Raw genomic sequence first — 20,497 nt, 5'->3', positions numbered from 1 at the left:
AAACCCACCCCGGGGTGATGCCCTACCCCCCCCCCCCCAAAAAATCCCATGTTTTCATTGTGTCGGTCATTGCACGCTTATTAAAACAGACGCAAACAAACCGACTGAAGGTCACGGGCACACCTGTTACCGCAGTTGGTGGCGGGGGGGAATTTTTGACCTTCAGATGCCTTTGCTGCCCGTCCTGCCGCGACCACATGCCTGGGATGGGGCATGTGCCAAGGCACTGCCTTGCTTTCGGGCTGTCTGCTGGAGCTCGCTCTGCCCGAGACCAGTGATTGATTTCCTTCTCCCGTGGCACGGTGCCTAGGTATGTCTCCCAAAGGCCTTTGTTACTAGAGTGTTAACAATTAACCTACTCAGGCAGAAACAGAGCCAGGCCTTCATAATCTAGGCTTAGTTAACCATTCAGCTGCTTATCTGAAAGCAATTTTTCTTCTGCCTAACTGGAAGGCATTCGCTAACTGATTTGGGTAAAGCGAGAGTGAAGACACAGGAGTTATTTTACGGGTTATTGTATTTACAATAGCATCTAGGGGTCCCCCGGAGCTGCAGGCGTGGTAGGAAACCTGGGTAAGAGGTGGCCATGAAGAGTTCACCCACCACAGCCGGAGAAAAGGAAATTTCACCCCAGATTTTCTGTGTCAGGCATAAAAATATTGCTGTCTCCAAGGCAGGACTGCTGGGGAAAAGGCCAAGGGGCCACCGCAGTCGGATGGGACGGGGAGGTTGTACAACATGGAGATGGTGGGGACCTCCACCGTTGCGTGAAGTCCTGGTGTCCCCAGCCTCCAGACGGGAGTCTGGCTGTACTGATGAGACACGACACCCTTCCTAAGTAAGGTGCTGGCATGGAGATGCCTACCAGGAAGGCTGCTTTGAACTGATCCAGGCAGACACAGAAACCCTTTTCAGCTTTTATTAACAGCTGGGAAGTGGGAAATTAGCTCAGCGTTTCTTCTGGAAGGGTTCCCTTCTTCTTTGTGTCTGCAGAAAGTCCGTTCGCTTTGGTTCCTGCTGTAATCAGGGGCTCTGGGAAACCGGGGCGAGGGCAGAGCTCGGCAAGGGCTGAGTGTCAGCTCTCGGAGGTGGTGGCTGCGGTGACGGAGGGACAGACGGATGTCACCGGGGAGCGATTCGGGTAGAGCTGGTCCTCCTCGGGAGGTGGGATGGACCCAGCGACTTTTTGAGAGCCTGGTGAGGATGAAGAATGACGTGGTCCTGGTGCCTCCTCACCATTGCAGATGGGATGTAACATCTGGAAAGACAAAACATCTGGAAAGGGCAGTAGCTGGCAGGTTGCTTAAAACTCCTGCTTTGGTTTTGCGCCTGTCTGGAGCCTCTCCACACCACCATGGGGCAGGGGAAGCCACTTGTGTCCTGCTGCCGTGGCTCAGGGGTCTCTTCCAAGTCCAGCTGTGCTCGGAGGTGTCTTCTCTTTTCTTCTAAAGGGCGGACTTGGGAGTGAAATGCTGGTAAAGTCGAGCCAGTTCAGCTTCCCTCAGTCCCGCTGTGTTCACGGACTGCTAGGCTCAGCATCCTTGTTTCCCTCATTGGGAATCACCCATAAAACCAATTTTAGTTTGTGTTCCTGTGGGAGAAAGGTGGTCTTGAGATTTAAGGAGGAGAAATGTCCTGGCAAAGTTTTTAATCATGCATTCCTCTAAACCTGGAAGGAGAAAAAAGATCCTCTGGCTCTACGATGGAGACTGGCAGTGTTGTTCCTTACCTCGCTGTGCTCAAAACTTGATTTCACAGTTCACCTGAGGAATGACCCGGGTAAAATCTGACTGGGAACTGGGGCTGACCAGAAGACACAAAAGCAAGAGCCGTTGTTCTCAAAAAAAATAGCCCTTTTTGGCAAACAAAGCTGTACTGTCAGGAATCTGTTGGCACTTCTGGAATCCCCTTAACAGCGTATTTGCAATGCTTTTCCGTATGCTCCGTTTATCAGATCCCGGGTTTACAGTCAACATAAGCTAATAACCATTTTTTTCAGAATATTTTCTTGGATGATTCCCAGTTAAAAGGAAGAAAAAAGAAAACATAGAAAAAAGTCCATTTTCAGAGTCTGGCCCTGTGGTGCAGCTTTGATCCCACATCCCGAGAGGGCAGCTGAAGCCCTCCCTGCTTTTGGGTTGCTGGCACTGAACAGGAACACCAGCTCAGCATCCCAGTGGGCTTGGGACATGGCCCTAAGGAGAAGCCTTCCTGGTGTGGAAACCACCACCTGGGAGCCAGGAGGTCCCCAAGGGCAGAGAAAGTCTGTGATACTCTGTTGGTGAAGACCAATGATGGAGATGCCACTGGGCTGAGCATGCCCTCAGTAGTGTCCTGGAGGGCATTGCCACCTCTCTGCCCAGGCTGTGGCTCTCGCCGGGCTAAGGACACTTGCTTTCCCTGCTTGTTGTTGTGTTGGCTTTTTTTTTTCTTTTTTTTTTTTTTTTTTTTTTTACACATCAAACTTTCCAGTGACCTCATCCTGCCCTCAGAAAGTCAATGTAAATGTGCAAATATCACCGTGGAATTTACCCAGCGAGGAGAAGCTAACCTGGATTTCTCCTCTGCTGGTCGAGCAGGACTGGGGAGGACTGCATGGAGGCAACGCAGCCACTGCCTTTCCCTTGTCTAGAGCTGAGACCTTCCAGCACATCCCTCCTGTGGCAGCTGGTGTCCCATAAAAAAAAGACACGGCCTATAAAGATCCCAAAGTCACTGAAAGGCAGGTTATTCCTAAATTAGCAGAACAAAAAGTCTTCCCTTGACTAATAAAATCCAAAGGCACCGTGGGTAGAATGTTGCTTTAGGCAGGCAGTCTCCATCCCTCCTCATCGCTCCGTAGCTCAACCAAGCCTCCAGGTGCCCAGCAGGCACCTGATTAATCCCTGGGCATCGTGCACTCATGAACTGTCTATGGTGGGGTTTTTGTGGGTTTTTTTTGTCTATGGTGGTTTTTCTTTGGAAAGTGCCTTCAGGGTGCAATGGGGTCATGAGCTTTTGAATCCTCCTCAGTGCGTTGGAGTGAGACGTGTCCAAATGTCGCACGCTGGATGCATGACCAGACCTGGACACTCCTCTCTGCTGGTGAAGGTTTTGTTACTTATGACTGATAAACATTTACATGTTTTGATCGTAGTGGGTCCCCACGCCGCACCATGCGATGCTTGTGTGATATTCGTTTGCTGCTCGGCCTTTAGACCTCAGCCAGTGTGTGACACGCTGGCACATCTGTTGGGGAACGAGGGTGCAAGCTGCAGGAAGGTCATCAGCAGTGACTACAAAACGTTCACCCAAAGCTCATCGCTTTTCAGCAGGGCAAGTCCCTTGGGGACCCTCCCTGGGTGGGGTGATGTGCAAGGGGATGGAGAAGGTTACACCACCAGGCACGTTCTCCTCTGCCTCGCAACTGCCTTGTCCCCTGTCCATGATGAGGCACATCTGGCATGTCTCAGACCATGGAGACTCCTTCACACCTGAACAGGAGGTCAGCTGGGACGGCGGCTTTAAGCAGAGCACCTCCTTAAATCACTTCGTCCCTCTGTGACCACCTCCCTACCCTGCTCAGCCCCAGAGGAGCTCTCCCAGCTCGCTGTAGGTATCATCAGCTCTTGTGTCCTCGCCCTTCAGCACAGCAGTTTGCCACATCTGCCTGCCAGCCCCACGACACACGGGCCATATTTTGGACAGAGCAGCTTTCTATGAGAAGATCAGGACACTGGCAAAAGGGAGGAGGCTACAGGCAGCACGCCTGGCAGAAGCCTCCGGAAACGCAAAGCGAAGTCGAGCAGCACAGACCCTGCTTTAACCTTTTTAATTTTACTTTTCCATGCCATTATTAGTGCAAATAGCAAGACGCCATGAGACACCATGTTGGAGCTAAGCTCTAGACCTAAGCTAGCTCTCCAGGGAAATAAACCCAGCTTTACCTGGGGAGGGCTGATTTAACACCCCTGCCCCAAGAAGAGGGAAAACCCCATTGCAATGGGGAGTTTCTGCATCTCCCCTACCTGCTGGCCCTGCCTGAGCCCCCCCATCATTGAACCTCTCTTCAAAGGGCATCACTTTTGTATCCCTCTTTTATCCAGGGGGAAACCTGCACCTCCCACTGTTCCTAAATCCTGCTGTAGTCCCCATGCTGCCAGGATGGTTCATCCTGGGAAACCTGGAACTGAGGGCTCCTAGGACAAATAAAAACCAAACAGTCTTTCTGGACCATGGGGACCAAGCCAGTGAACTCAGTAGGGCTAGGTGGACACCGGTCAGCTAAGGGTCTACAGCTGTCCACATTGCCACCGACCCTGCTCCTCCAGGCTTGGTTCAGCTGTGCCTAGTCTGAATGTATCAGAGACGTCTGCCCAGATATGAGGCGGGACTCCAGGGAGACCTGAGTCGTTCTGGAGTGGCACTGGGAGGACACAAAGACCTCCCCAGGGGCCTGGACACTTGTGCATCAGTGACTGAATTGAGTTCTGAAAGTCTTTCCTTAAATACAGAGACCCCAGGATTCATTGCAATCACCCAAACTTCGCAATACTTCTTCTCCCTTCGCTTAGGTAATGAGACCCATAGCTGGTACGGGTTCAAATTCTCTGTTATTCAATGAGGCAACCAAAAAAAAATTGTCGTGGGTCTTTTTATTTCCTTAAATAAGATTTTACACCTTTGTGGGGCTGATTGCATTACAGAGGATCGAGTTAACACCTCACTGGAGGGAAGGAGAATCGTGGGGAACACAGTCACTCTCTGCAAGATCTCCATCTTCTGCTCCAGCTCAGTTCAGCATGGAGCAGCTTCCCCAACGCTCCCATTTTATGGGTACACCCATCAGGGAAAACCCATGGGTTTTTGTAACTAAAGAAATTCTGTTGAGAGAAATAAATCCATGCTGGGTTTTTTTCCCTAATCCCAGTCCATGCTGCGGCATGACTGCAGAGGCTTTGTCACCCTCAGGGGTGTGGTGGGGCAGTGCACACCAGATCCATTACAGCTGTGTCCAAGAGTGCAGAAACAGCTTGATTTTCAGCTGGGACTTTCAGAAGGAACTTTCAAAAGGCCTTTTAGGAAGTTATAAATTGTCCTCCTGTGAGACTTGTCATTCCACCAGTAGCTCTGGACCTTGACTGTCTCAGCTGATAAATACCAATGCAACCACCACTATCGGGGAATTTCCCCAAAATACAGACACAAATAGGCCTGGTTGCCTATAAGCCAGAGCTGAAATTGCAGGACTAGGGTTTGTGATGGTGATGGAGCTGAGGAAGAGCATCCAGACATGTGAGAACTGGTCCCAATGTCTTTGATCTGTCTTTAAAACCATGATCTGCATGTTATCCACTTCCCATGGCTTAGTTTTGGCCAATCCAAGGCACAGCCTAGGTAAGAATAAAATGGAGCAGGGGAATAGAGTTTTAAAAGAAAATTTAGGATGACACCTGGACAAAAGCATCTTTTTAAAAGCACAAGTCCATGGGACAACAGTCCCGAGGAAGAGATGGGAAGTGTGTTGCTTAAGCCCTGTTGAATCATCCCTAAGAGATGCACTGGAGGGAGCAATAGTGTATGAGCCTACAGATGGACGAGGGCTGGAAACCTTCCATCCCCTTGGCCACAGAAACTTATTCAAACCTAGGAAAAGTGACAGAAATAATTCAAGCTTGGGAACTGCAAATGGTCGTGTCCAGCTGATGCTGTAGAGCCGTTCCCACTAAAACCCATGCAACCCCTTCCCCTGGGAGCACCCGAACCTGGGACTGCAAAAGGCTTAAGAGCAGCTCTTTTGCATAGCAGTGAGTGGGATTTGGGGGAACAGTGCACGCTGCTCCTCCAAGGGGTTTTGGGGTCACAGAGAGGAGGACAGCCCCATCGTCTGCTCCATACCATATACTGAGACATGACAGCTTCTGTCCTTACATCACCCAGCCCAGAAATTTGCTCATCTCTGCACGATGCTGATCGGCAAAGGGAATAGCAGACAAACAGCATCTCTTTAACAGTCCTTTCCTTTTCCTCCTTCGCCCAGTGCCACTGACCTGTGCCTCCACCTCACTTCTGCGCTGCCATGGCCACGCTAGAGACGCTGCCCGTTCTTAGTGATCCAACCTACCCCAGCCCGGAGAACTTCCAGAGTTTTGCTCCTCGGCCATCCCAACCCACCTCCCAGACCAGCATGGGGAGCGTGGGCAGTGGAGTTGCCAACGACCAAGAGTTCGCCATGAAGAGCGTGGGGACCCGGACGCAGAGCAGCGGCCGGCAGATGGAGGGGTCTCGCAATGGGTACTCCACGCGGGAGATCTCCAACCGCTACTCGGGCGAGGAGAAGACATACAGGTCGGAGAAGGTCTCTAATTCCCTCTACATCAACGGTGACCTGCGCAAGGGTGAGAAGGTGAAGATGGACATCTGTGGGAATGTGACCACCAACAACGAGAAGAACATGCCGCCTCCTCCCCAATACCGAGAGCCCAGTAACCCACCAAAGATATTGCCAATCTCCGGCAAACTAGACCAGGTGAGAATCCCCACCTCCTGGAGCAGTGTGATCACCGTGGCACACCTCTAAAAATACAGACCAGGAAGCCTTGGGCAATGGTGCAATCCTGACAAATAGTTTAACTCTTACGATGTAGATAGCATCCTTTTTAGGTACAGATAATCTAATTCCCATTAATTCCAGGCAGCTGAGCAAAGGGGCATGTTAGCTCTTGAGGAACCCACAAGCATGATCACAAGCCTTCCACACCTAAGTTTCCAGCTCATTTAAGCCTGTATTTAAGTCACTGGCTATTCCAACTTACCCGAGATGCTGTGCCTACCTCCCCGATTGATGGGGCGGGAGCTAGAGCTGGCTCTCATTTTGGTAGGTCCAGCACCTGAGTCCCACTCTTATGCTTTGTGCCATTTATAGGCAATCTCCTCATTGCCACCAAGAGGTGCTGCTTGAAAGCAGCTATGAGCATCTGTTCAAAATCCCAGTGCCCCTTACGAGGGACAGACTGACAAGGCTTGAAAACTATCCCTGTAGGCATTACCACCCATCCATGCCCAGTCCTCATGGCTCATATAGGCTTCAGGGAGCAAGCATCTCCCAGGCCTGGAGGAGCAGAGCCCCAGCGCCAGCGATGTTTTATACAGCCTGCTGCTCTGCTCCAGCGACCTCCATAATTTGTGCCCTAGGGACGCTGCCTTGTGCGGCATTATTTCTGCAGCGTCTGGTGGCCTTGTCTCCCGGACTGTTAATCCACTGGCCTCTGTAGTCCATCTCAGTCCTACATGCCAGGTGCCAGGTTTTTGGTCTCTGACCTTGCCTGCTCACCAGGGTTCATTCTGTTTCTCCTGGAAGGCATTTTCAAAGCACCTTTGCTAACACAAAGAGGCTGCCACCGGGTTAATTTTCACCTGCAACCCAACCTGCAGCAGGGGAGGCTCAACCGCACTCCGAGGAAAGTTCTGTTTCTGTAGGTGCATTCCCGGGGCAAGGAATGTGCAAGGTTTTCAAATCCTTTCCAACTCCTTCACAGCTGCAGTCCGTTCTTCCCCCAGCATTGCTTACGGCCACAGGAAACACAAACGTTCAAATGAAGAGCAGCTTCAGCATGTTCCTTGCCCGGTGTCGCTGCCGGAGTCACAGCTCCCACCTATTCCTGTCTGAGCATAAGCAGGACATGATGTCCACACAGGGACTGCTGACAGGAGGGAAACGTGATGCTCCCGTGGCAAAACGGCTGCTAATCCAAAGGTTCAATTCAGTTTTCAGCAAATGGGAAATGCACCCTCAACACTAGATGTCCTTCAAAATATAATCTGCCAAAATCAAGGAGTTGTTTTGATGAGGTCTGGTAGGCAGGTGGCAGCCCTCCTTCTTGCAAAGGGGACTAAGAGGACCCAAGGAGTATTCTAGGGAAAATCACGCAGATTTGGCGTGAGTCAAGATTTTTTTTTTTTCAGTTGGGGCAAGAGAAGAGAAAGGGTTGCCCCACGAGTGACTACAGGTCCCTCGTGTTAAATCCCAAATGGCCCAGGGTGTAATAAGGCTGAGAAACATGGAGCTAGCCCAAGACGTCCTAGCTCCATCAGCCCCAGCCTGTGCCGATGTATCTCTTTTGTGTGTTTTTACCAAGCTTCCTGCTATGTTTGATGCGTGGTCCTTTTTCCTTTTGCAGAGCAATGAGCCCTTAGTTAGACCCTCAGCCTTTAAACCAGTAGTTCCTAAAAACTTCCATTCCATGCAGAACCTCTGCCCGCCGCAGAGCAACGGGGTGACAGAGAACAGAAAGAGCTTGAACCATGCCAACAGCAATAGCCCGTCCGCACCCAAAAGTGGACTCGACAAGAGCAGCCTTAACAGGACTACAAACCAAGTGGGGGGCCTTTCGGATTCAGGCCGTAACTCGTTAACAAGCCTGCCCACGTACGGGACAGGCTACAGCCAGCACGTGGGTCCAATGAGCGCCTCCACGAGCCACATCAATCGCATCGGTACAACCTACGTGGACAAGAATATCGTGGGATACAACGGGATATCTACCTCAGACAGTGGGCGGTCTTCGAGCAAGAGCACCTCTTCGTTCAACAGACTGAACCATCTCAACGAAACGATGCCTTTCCACTCGCCTTCAACAGACGACATCATCCAAGACTTGGAAGATCGGCTGTGGGAGAAGGAGCAGGAGGTCCTCCAGATGCGAAGGAACTTGGACAAAAGTGAGGCAGCCATCTTCCAAGTGTTTGAGGAGAAGCAGAAGATCTGGGAGAGAGAAATGGAGGATCTGAGGCAAAACTATGCCAACAAATTGCAACAGGTCTCCAAAAAGGCGCAGCGGGCTCAGCAGGCCTTGCAGCTCCAAATCTTCAAGCTCCAGCAAGAGAAAAAAAAACTCCAAGATGATATGGGACAACTCCTCCAGCAACGAGAGGAGCTGGAGAAGAAATTTGTGGCTTTCAAGAAGGAACAGGCTGAGTTTCTCCCAAAGATTGAAGAGACCAAGTGGGAGGTAAGAGCCTTGTCATAACAGACCTTGAGTGAGGTTTTCACTGAGGGTTGTGATAGCCCAAAATATCCCCCTTTGTCATTTGGCCTAAGTGGACCCCACAGACAATGGCTATGGGTTGGTGGCCTCCAGCTAAGACATGACACTTCAGGTACCTCTTCATTTCTCTGAGCCCCAAACCTGATGTTTTTAATTAAACTAAAATGAGCACCTTTTTTTTGTGCACGCTTCCTGTGCTGGTTAATGATTTGGCTTCACAGTAAGGTCACTCCACCGTGTGACATCAGAATCCAGTTTCAGTGAATACAGGTCTTTCCATACGGATATTTGTGCCTACCAAAATCGGGCTTAAGTCTATTTTAATTAAATTCTTCTAACATCTGTGTTTGGGCAAACCTTGAAACCACTTTTCAAATATTTGATTTTATTTTAATTTAAGATATAAAAGAAGTGAGCTAAGAATGATACCGGTAGCCAAGTCTACCTCATGCTTTCCATTGTAACACGCTGTTTTCAGTTGCTAATAAGTTTATCTCTCTTAAAAGGTTGAAAGGCAAATTTCTCTTTCCAGTTCTCCTTTTCAGCTTTACATATTTGTTCTACTGTTTCTATTTTTAGAACATTTTATCAAAGTCTGTTTGTATAGCCAGTGCTAACGGGTTTTTTTCCAGCTTGATCATGTGAAGAATTTTAATCCTTCCATGGACTGACTAGAAACTTCAAATTTAAGAGTGCAGAGGCAAAACGTAGTTCTAGAATCAAGAAAACCCTATTCTGCTAATCCTGATGGAAAGTCAATGAAGCTGGGATTAATTAGGCTCTGAAATGTGCTATTTGCAGATGTTCAGCAGAGCTTACTACAGGCTTGCCGTAAAGTCTCTGCAAGTTACATCCCAGAACAAGCAGGCTGCATTGTCCCACATGATGCCTCCTTTGGCCAGCTGCTCTGCCCTGGTCTTTTGTGTCTTCCAACAAGTTAGGTCTGGAAAGTTCCCTGATTTTGCACCAGTAAAACTGCAGATGGGCTTTTGATTATCTGCTTCACTGCTATAGTTATGTCTGCAACAGCTAACCCAGTGATACCGATGTAAAGGTGGGGACTCAGCTTGTGGATCAAGACACCTAAAATTTGTAGACACCTACACTTGCTGACTTGCTCTCCAGGTTCCATGGACTGTACTGCCTGGAACTCCACAGCACCCAAGTAGAGGCCAAAATTTAAGTGTTTTAATCTGTAAGTTGATTCTTATGCAAGCTGTTCTTCATGATTTATTCCTCTGCCTTTCGGGAAGAGCTAGCCCACGGAGAGCACTTTCAGTAAATTGTGCAGTCTTTTTAGCTAGGCAGTAACGTAACTACAGCTAAACCATCACGATATGGTTCTGCATCTGCTGCCAGACAAGTGCTGGTATGGATGTGGGCACTCACACAGTTAGGTCTGCATGGGGAACCACCTCAGCTGTCAGGTCCAGGAAAAGCTGCTACCAGTAGGAAGTGACTGGGTACATCTCTTAGCTCTTCAGCCATTGCTTGTGAGCACTGGACTGTCCTGACAGCTGAGCTTTAAGGTCTTGCTCAACATTATGCACCAGGCAAGTCCTCTATAGCAGAGAAGGGTGGAGGCCGCAATGAAGGCAGTGGAGAGGAGAGTTTGTCTGAGGAGCATTAACCCAACTGGAGCAGAGCAGCAAGGGACCTTGCAGGCACCGCAGGAGGGAGGAAAGGCCAAGCATTTCACGTGCGACAAGAGACAGGAGCTTCAGGAGGATGGGACACCCTGGTCTGGAGGTGGCTACCAAGTCTATTTTTAATTATGCCTATCCTCTCTGATCACTGATGGTTCCTTGATGCTGCTCCCCAGCCCAGACTCCTGCCAGCACGGGTAGGGACTGTTTGTCTCTGCAGTCATCCACAGCAGACAGATCAGACCTGCCAGTGCAGAGCCCTGAAAACCACAGAGTTCATGGGGAAATGAGGGTTCGGTCATTTTTATGGTTCACTTCCAATACTCAGAACTATTCATGCAGCTGTTACCTTTGGTGGACTACGCAGGCGCAGAGGAGTGTCATATGAAGTGGTGACACCTAAGTAATGCAAATACGCACTGCAGAAAGGGTATTTCCACTGGGCTTGCGTACCCTTCCACATGGGTGAGACTCGAGCCGGTCAGGATGAGACCTGAAACTCCAGTGCCCAACGGCAGTGCATGGTAGTCCCTTTTCAGCAAGGGGGGGTTGCAGCTCTCTCCTTGACCTTTCGCAGAGGGGCTGTCACCCTTCACACCCTGCCCCAAAGAATTAAATAGCTGCCAGTCCCTGGACTGTCCCCAGTGAAGTGAACCCTAAAATTTAATCAACTGCGTTCTTCAGGAGTCTTTGGGAAGGAAACTGTCATAGGACAAGTAAGTAATACCGACCGACTCTGCATCCTGTCCTACACTCCCAGTGCTCAGGACAGCCCGGGTGGTCTGTGGGTCTGAGATGTTTCTGTCTCAGACTTGTTCAAGGTCCAGACCCTGTTGAGGTCAGTGGGAAAACTCCTGCTGAGAGCAGAGGGTTTGGGTCAAGCTCCGCAGGCTTGTGGCTACGTGAGCAAGATGAAGGCAGGGAGGGAAGCATCAGTGTCTGCTCAATACTGGTGAAGACCACAGCACTTAGCTGTTTGGTCAGCTCTGGCTAGGAACAGCATCAGGTCTGTGAGAGCCAGGAATTAACACCAAATCTCCCCCATAAATGTGGGGACAACCTTTAGGTCTTTGGCATGGTCTGGGTCCTGGTGAAGGCTGGAACTCAGTCCTTGAGGAGCATGGCTGTCTGTCCCCTCTGTTACCTGAGCCTCCTGCCAACACGAGGCCACAAAGGTGTTTCATGGGCAGCGTGAGGGACAAGCAGCGGTGGCAGCTCCTCACTGCCTTCCTCCTGCTTCATGGATGCTCTCCTCACAGGTGTGCCAGAAGGCAGGTGAGATCTCCCTGCTCAAGCAGCAGCTGAAGGACTCCCAAGCAGATGTCTCCCAGAAGCTGAACGAGATCGTGGGACTGAGGACACAGCTCAAGGAAGGTAAGAACTTCCTACGGGAGAAGGAGGAGCAGATCCTCACCCTGAAGGACTCCTACAGTTCCAAGAGTGTCAACCTGGAGATCTGTGAGAGTGAGCTGCAGCGGAAGATGAGCGAAGTCCAGGTGCTGAGGGAAAAACTGAACCACTGTGAGCTGGAGGTCTCTGGCCTGAAGCGGACACTTGCCAGCATGGGACCTCCAGGGCCTTTTGGTGGGGACCTTGGTGAGAAGCTGCGGGACCCACTGGCCTGCGAGAGCGATGAAGCCAAGATGCAGCGGCAGAGCGAGGACAGTGTCAACACGCTGCGGAAGGAGGTGGAGCGGCTCCAGACGGAGCTCAAGCTGGAGCGGCAGCAGCGGGAGCAGCAGGTGATGGACTTCGAGGAGGAGCGGCGCACATGGCAAGAAGAGAAGGAGAAAGTCATCAAGTACCAGAAGCAGCTACAGCTGAACTATGTGGAGATGTACCAGAAGAACCAGCTCCTGGAGCACAAGGTGAACGAGATGAACACGAAGGCCACCAGCCCCCCGCACACTGAGGAGAAAAAACCATGGACTCCCTCCAGACTCGAGCGAATAGAGTCCACCGAGATCTGAGGTGGGACCAAGACAATACAACATAGTTTTTTTATTGCTGTGCATGTACAACCTACTCAAGCCAGTGATCTTCCGAAGGATAATACGCTACCGTAGGAGCGGTGTGAGTCTGCTCGCACCAAGCTCCATCACCCTTACTCTATACTTCTGTGCTCTGTAGGTAAAATAACTGTGGATGTGCGTTGTTTTTCTATCGATAATGCGACATCTCTTTTGGTTTTTTTCCTAGTACAGCTGGTGAGGGCCAATTGGCTCTTTTGTATTCTGCCGTGACTGTTACTTTGCTAGAGGCTGCCATCCCCTCTCCTACAATTCACTCCTCTTTGGTTGGTTGTTTTGGAGGGTTGTATTTGGTTTCTTTGGTTTTCCAAGCAGTTATGTGCAGCAAAACAGTTCAAAGTGGCAGGTTTTTTTTCAGGGCATTTTTAGCCATATTGGCTAAAATGTGGGGATCTCTTGGGATCATGAGAAAACTCACTGTTCTGCATCAAGTATCCTGTCTAGACGGTGGTCTTCGTGAAGTCAGTGGGAGGTTGGCCACTGATTTCAGTGAAACCAGACATATCTCTACCAGATGACTCTCTCTTGCCAGCCCATGGCTACCATGGTTGCAAGAGGTTAGGACATCCTTGAGGAGCAGGATGAGCCTGTCCTGGTAACGTAAGCCAACAAGGAATGATCGCCCAGCAGGAGCCTCTTCGGAGGCTCAGGAGAGCTTGACATATGGTGCGTTTTCATTTCCTTGTGGTTTCCTTCTGCAGTTCCACTTCCCTCCTGGGTTGTGACCAATCCTGGGAGCAGAAATACCCTCCCACCTCTGCCTTGGTCCCTCTATACTTACCATATATTCAAGCTGGCTACATCAAAAAAAAAACCCCTTGGAAATCCAAGCTAGTTTCCTTCCCAAGATCCCTCATACTTCCCAAAGTCAACAGAACGAAGGTTTGGGGAAGCCTCCAAACCTGGGGGATGTTTATGCAAACTGAAGCTTTAGCAATTTGCCTCTACAGGGGGCAATTGTGCTACCCCATTCCCAAATGAGTGATGCTTCAGCGCACTCTCTTGGTCCGGGGTCTACTTAAAAAATGGCACCTGAGCCTCACTCAGGAGTTGCAGTGAGCACGTATCAGCGCTACCACTAGATTGCAACGGGGCGACCATTAGCCTTCAGTAGGGCCATGTCAAACAGCACCCACAGCGATCCCACGTGGCATCACATACTCCAGCGCCAGAGGTAACGCAGGCCTAGCTTAAGAAAACTAACTCTGAGCACGAAAGCCGTCACAAGAAGGGAAAATGCTTAAGATCACGCAAGTGCTTATGCCCTGGCAAAATAATAACCAAATCCATTAACCAACCGGTGTGCAGTCACTGAGAATGGTACAGGCATGAAAACCCAGCAGCTTTAAAAGGAGGGCAAGGTGGGTCTGGCTCTCCCTTTCGCACTTTTTTACCATGACCCACAGAAAAGAGTAAAAAATGTTGCAAAATGGAGTTTGCACTGACTGGGCAGTGGCCTAAGGACCGATGCAAAGTGGGAATTTTGGCTCTTTGCCCTGGGGAACAGCTAGAACAAAACTAGAATTAGCACTGGGACATCTTGGGATGTCTGTGTGAGGTGACTCCAGGGAGAGTTTGGCTAGATCACATTCCATCTGTGTAGCAAGGAAGAACCTCAGGGTGTTGAGGGGCTGAAGACCTTCCAAACAAAAGCCCTGAAGCTACTCATTTTCCATGTCCCCTTCCCCAAAAGCTCCCCTCTCCCCATCACCACATCTGACCCTCAAGTTGGCATCAAACATTGTTGTGGTGAGCTCCAGACTGAGCAAAGAGGCTGAGCAGGAGAGAGGAGACTCCAGTTAGTCCCACCAATGTCTAGCCAACAGACAGTATTACTGGGCAGGAACTGTTGATGGCTGGCAGCGATCCCTGGAGCCATACAAAATGGAGATGTATGATGAGACCAGGGGCATTTCAAGACCCCAGTTGAGGGCACCTGGCTTTTCTCACTGCTTCTTCCTGTGCCTTTGTAGCTGGAGGAAGACACAATCCATCAGTCTGGAAACACCAGGGCAGCTCTGCCTAAGCCCCTCTCCCAGGACCAGACACAGAAAGGGGGACTAGGTCAGGTCTGACCCCTCAAGGGTGTGGAGATGAGTCTCATTATGAATCCTGCAGATGCTCCAGCAGGACATCAGCCCATGCACTCCACCAAGGAAGGAGTGCAGCTGCCTGCCGATGCCACCCAGCAGCAGACTTTACCATGCCAAGGGAGACACCCACAGGTGCTGCGCAAACTTACTCTTGGCCAGGCAAATCCTAGAGCTTCCTCCATTTCATACACTGGGCTTTTGAGACGGAGTCAAACATCCCACAGTGTCAGGGTTGGAGATCTGCTGTCTTGTGTCATCTTGGCTTTCTGTGCCTCTCTTTCCGCATCAGATAAATCCATGCTGTCTTCCTTCCCAAAGCAGTTGTGAGGCATCTGTGTTTGTGAAAGGCTTTGCAGTCCTTGGGCAAAAGGGCAAAGCACAGAGAAACTGCAAGAGACTTAGTCTCAGACAGTCGTATGGTGTTTTTGAGGCCACCACATGAAAAGCAAACCCAACAGCAAATGCCCTCATCACAAGATGTGTCCAATAACCTGGAGGGTCATTTCCACCTTTGCTCCTTCTGGCACCACTGACATTGAGGTTGGTTTCCCACTAACTGCTGCAGAAACCGCAACAGTTTCAGTCAGTGGCTCAAGAACAACCAGAGTGATTGAGTTTCAAGGATCTACTGTTGAGAAAACGTACACCGCAATTCCCCACTGCATTAACACTCAAGAGGAATGGACACCGCCATCACACCGTGGGACACCTTCTCACCAGAGCTCCTTGCTAATCCACAGGCAGGAGAAGCAGGGGCTTGTATGGCCTCGCCACGTACCTGGATCCAGTCAGCAGCAATCAGCCAAGCCCTCCAGCATGCCAGGTTTGCTCCGTCATCTTTCTCCTAGACCTTTTTTGCAGTGGTGCCAGGAATGAGTGTATCTTGATGGACCCAGTGAAACCTGGAGGCATACGGGTTTGTCTGACTGCTGGAGGATGCTGGACTGCCCAGGGACTCAATGGCCTCACAGTGCATCCATCAGGGACTGTAGAGCTCCTTGGGATGGAGCAGGAGTGGCAAGGAGAGATTTTTCACCTTGGAGGAGGAAAGTTACACTCCCTTCACCTTCTTCACTGCATCACTTCGATCTAGAATTTTGATCCAGATCTAAGCAACCTTGACTGTGGCTATTCCCTGGATGGCAGAGACACTTATGGACACCCATTCAGATGCTGTGCTGCTGCTGGTGGTTCTCCCTCTCTTGGCATTCACAGTATCCCCCAAGCACTCAGCTGTCCTGTAGAAACCACCTCCCTATGCTATGGTGACATAAAATACAGATGGTTTTGGCAAGTGCCCCAGCCAAACTGCCATGAAGGATTCCTGCTCTTCAGGAATCCTCCCCACAACTGGATGTGCTGCCCCCCATCACGTCCTCTCCCATGTGCTAGCACTGTGTGGCCACATGCTGGTAACCAGCTTCTCTTGGAGTTGACTGCCCTTTGCTCAGCACAGATGGAGCAAACTGATGGTGGGACACCTGTGTTCCTGCTGTTTGTGCTCAGATCTGGCCCTGATGGGAGCTCACCTAGCTCTTTCCAGACCTTAACACTTATCCGCTGACTGGATGAAGTCTCCCATCACAAGCTTGGTCTGTGTTGAAGCCCTGGGATCTTAGCCTTGGAGAAAGAAAGCCAAGGGATGGCAGACTGGCATCTTGATGACATATCCTGGGAACAGCCAGGGAGGCTGACATCTCATCTCTTGGAAGCTCAGGCAGGGTTGATAAAATGCTTCTGTTCCATGAAACTCAGTTTAGAGTTTGGGCTTGATTACAACCCAGCTGTCTCCTCCATTTTTGCTCAGCCAGTTCTGGAGGTGATGGGATTCAGTGTGACATAGTGGCTCATGTGTAATTCCCCAAGTACTGCCCTCAAAATCTTGCATGTGGTTAGAGTCTCTACTGAAACAAGAAGTCACCTCTAACTTGCCTTTGGCCAACAGGAAAAGCTGTGGTCATGAGGGTCTCGGGTCAATCTGGAGACACTGGAGGTGCTCTAGGATACCTGATACATGGGGCTGGCCAATATGATCCAAGACTTCTGGAAGAGCCAGGCCACTGTGGGAAGACCTGGAGCATCTCTAGTGGCACATCACCCCATGAGGAGTCATGCTCCAGGTATATCCACTTGGCTGTTACATGAGCAAACACAGGACACTGATCAGCTCCAGCAATTTCCATCCATGAAGATTTCAGCTAAGCAGGCTATCCTGGTGCCAGGGAAGGTCTAAGCAGCCCCTCTTACCACTTGCTGTGAGTGGGGCTGCTTTGCTGCACCACCATTTCGAGGTTGGTTGCCGTCGCCGTACGATGACGGCCCAGCTGGGCTAGCTCCCCACGCACAGCCAGCACTCCTGTCTCACCCTGGGTGTGAACACCGCAACCATCGCGCGTTGCTGTGCTTCACACAGTCCCACCTGGCTTCTGCCATCGGGGCACCCAGCTGCACCGTCCCTGCTGTCGCTGGCATCGTGCCGGAGGGAGATCACCTCCAGGTTTCCACGCTCAAGATAGGAACCGAGTTGTTGCTCTTGTGCTGCTACGCTATACGGAGACAAGTGTACTTGGATGTAAATAACAGCCCGGCTCTGTATATACAATGATTAAATGAAGAGACGAGAAAGCTCTGTGGCTTCTATATTGGTGAGCGGGATCGACAGTAGCAGCCGATGCTGCATTCGAGCGCTCAGCGCTACGTGGAGGGTGCTCAGCACCCCCTGAGCTTTTGCTGGCTGCAGTGGAAACGGGGGAGGCTCAGCACCTCCTGGGACAGCAATCCGCTTGGGACTGGCTCCGGCAGAGCAGCCTGGTGTCACTCCGTCCTGCTTCGATGCCTGCTGTCATCCTGAGACAGGATTTGCAACTGTCCCCTGGTTAAGGCTGAAGTCCCCTCTGCCCATCCTCATGTCCCCCCCAAAATCCCTTGCGGACCATGGCTCCCAGCAGTGTCCCCCTTGATCCCTGCTGCCCATGAGCTCTGCCCATGGAAAGGACCAACCCACCCCTCTCCTGCCCCTCACAGTGGCACTTTAGAGCTTGCTCAAGACAGTGAGCTGACACGCAACATGACCAAAGATCTCCAGAGGGTGTTGGACTGCATGCCTGGAGCTGCCTCCCAGTTTTCCTGGGGAAGGATGAGGCTGGTGTGGGCTGGGAAGGAGGAACGAGAGTTGGCAGGGGACAGGAGAGGGCTTGGATTTCCCTGTGTCCCAGCTGGGAACATCTGCAGGGCCATGAGGGGCCCTTCTTGTCCTAGATAGGAGAGGGTAGAAAGGAGTTCCTGGGTGAGCTGACTGTCCCCAGTTGGTTACACCAGTATCCTCCATGGCCATGCTAACTAGCTCCACGCATTGCCCAGGGAGAGTGTGGACCAGGGGCTTTTCCCAGGAGGCAGAATGGATGGATGCAACTCCCCTTTTTTCTTGGGGAAAAGAGAGGAAGCATGCCAAGCCATGACACTTGACTTCAGGGCCACAGGTCTCCTCTACTTTAGCAGCACACATTGCTACAGGGTCCAGTCAAGGGGTTGTTCTGGCTCAGTGTGAACTGGACAGGAAAATGTGTATCCTGAGAGCTGGTGGTCCTGTTGGCTGCCCCCTTGTTGTCCACCTCACCCCAGAGTGTCCTCAGCACCCTCCTTACCAGGGAACCATCTTCTGAGGTGAAGGCACCATGGTCCTTCCTTCTCCTGCTTGGGGTGCTGATGGCATCTCTGCCTACCTCAGCTCCATGAAGGCTCCTGGTCCTGCTCCCAGCCTTGGCACATAGAGTGTGGGCCACTGAGAGACCTGTGTTCCTCTACCCACAGTGCTTCTGTGGATGGGTTCTCGGGTGGGTCTAGGCCTCGAGCACATGCCTCTTCACTGTCCCTCTGCTCCATGGCCATGCTAAGCCTTCTCTGTCCTGTTCCTACCAAGACCATGAAATCCTGATGATGTGCAGTGACAGCTCTTACTTCTGTCCTGGATGAGAGCAGGTCCAACTTGCCATGTTTCTAACCCAACCCTTCACCCTAAGCCTTGAAGGCCACTTTATGGAGTTACTTTCCATCAAGACCCCTTGCTAAAGATTTGCTCATCACGTCACCTGTGCCCTGCTACCCCTCTGCCCCAGCTCTCCAGACTCTCCTGCCTCCTTTTAGATCATAACCATCCCTGTTGTCCCAGGAGCTGTCAGTGCCTCTCCCAGTACTCTCCCAGTTAAGTCTGAACAAACTAGAGCTGAAGCCCAAAGACCCCACTGAGAGTGGCATGTCCTGACCCTGCCCTCAGAGCTTTCTAGACCACTGATCCTCAGCTCTTCTTTCCATCACTCCCACGTCAGCTAGATCAGCCCTGCTTTACCTCCAAGGGCAATCTTGCTTCTTGCTGAAGGACATCCCCATGGCTTGCAATCACTTGACATCACTGCATGGGGTTTCACACCACTGCAACACCACACCCAGCCAGCTCTGGGGCTTCCCCGGTCCTTCCATTCTCTGGAAAAACAGAGGTGTGAGGGGTGTATGAGTGCTCGTGGTCTACAGGGGCATGCAGCATCCATGCCACCTGGTCCCCAGTGTATCGAAGGACTGGGATCACATCTAGCTGTTTGCAGATGTTGGCTTCCCGATAGGATGTTCCATGCTGGCAGTGCAACTGCCAGTAACACCAGAAATGAGCCTCTATATTTCCAGGATAAGTCTCCTCTCTGGTTCTCCCAGTGAAGGGGATTGTATTAGATCTGGAGCCTGGGACAACCTCTGACACGCAGGGTTGTGCTTTCATGGCTCTTTTATAGATCCGTTTTCTCAGACAGAAAGTCTCTGCTTTCTGTCACAAAGCAATAGGTTTTTCTAGAGACATTTAAACGGGACTATTCCCAACTCTGATACCTGCAGGCAAGCCAATGTTCCCTTGAATACCTTCATAGCTCCAGCCCTGGGCTCTCCTCCTTCAAAAAGGGATATGAGGTCCAGTCTGGCTCCAAATAATTGCCAACGGTTTGAGCTTGGCGGTCCCCATTACCCAGAGCGCCCAACGCTGCCCAGATCCAGCAGGCCACCAGTCTGGGTCCCCAGGAGGTGTGGTCCATCCCCCTCTGGTGCCCATCCCATGACTGTTACTGGGTCCCTGCAGCAGGTCTTCTCCATTAGGTCATCCACATGGGAGCCACTGGATCCCCTGGGGTGTCTGATCTCACAGAGTCACGTTCGGTGACAACCAGACACCAGTGGGATACCATGGCACTGGCTCTGCCATTCCTGAGAGCCAGGCTGTCCTAGGAGTCCTCTTGGAGGAGAAGGTCCCCTTTCCCCCACGGGTGGCATGTGGGTTCCCTTCCAGTGGCCGAAGGGAGCAAAACGTATGCGGGCAGAGCTCCACCACCGGTGCAAAACTGCTCCATCACCGGTGAAAACAAATGCTGCACAACCGGACAATGTGTCTATGCAGTCCCTTTCCACGCAGCGGCGTCCCCGCAGAGCCCAGCCCAGGGCTGGAGCTCCTCCAAGGTGTCTTCGTTTGCACTCACTCGGACCTGGTAAACGCTGTGAGCCGAGAGGAATCCCTCTTGGTCTTTGCCTCGCACCGGGCAGTACGCTTGTGAGGGTTTCCTCATCCTAAATCGATGCACGTTGCTTAGTTGCCTGTCTTCTCCGTCTGTTCTCCAGCAGATCAATAGATATCCTCCCCAAAAAACAAGCTCCCCGATGGGAGAACG

At 51.2% G+C, this 20,497-nt stretch overlaps 1 protein-coding gene across 1 annotated transcript; it reads left to right on the top strand.

The window, feature by feature from the left end:
* Positions 1–6,058: 6,058 nt before the first annotated feature.
* LOC104626028 (leucine zipper putative tumor suppressor 3) lies at positions 6,059–12,642 on the top strand. Its single transcript, XM_010293840.1, has 3 exons — positions 6,059–6,508; positions 8,160–8,990; positions 11,932–12,642. Exons 1-3 carry the CDS (start codon positions 6,059–6,061, stop codon positions 12,640–12,642), a joined length of 1,992 nt encoding a protein of 663 aa, XP_010292142.1.
* Positions 12,643–20,497: the final 7,855 nt, after the last annotated feature.

This window comes from Phaethon lepturus, unplaced genomic scaffold, assembly GCF_000687285.1.
Source record: "Phaethon lepturus isolate BGI_N335 unplaced genomic scaffold, ASM68728v1 scaffold3109, whole genome shotgun sequence".
Lineage (NCBI taxonomy): Eukaryota > Metazoa > Chordata > Aves > Phaethontiformes > Phaethontidae > Phaethon > Phaethon lepturus.
This window is presented reverse-complemented; position numbering and strand designations above follow the sequence as displayed.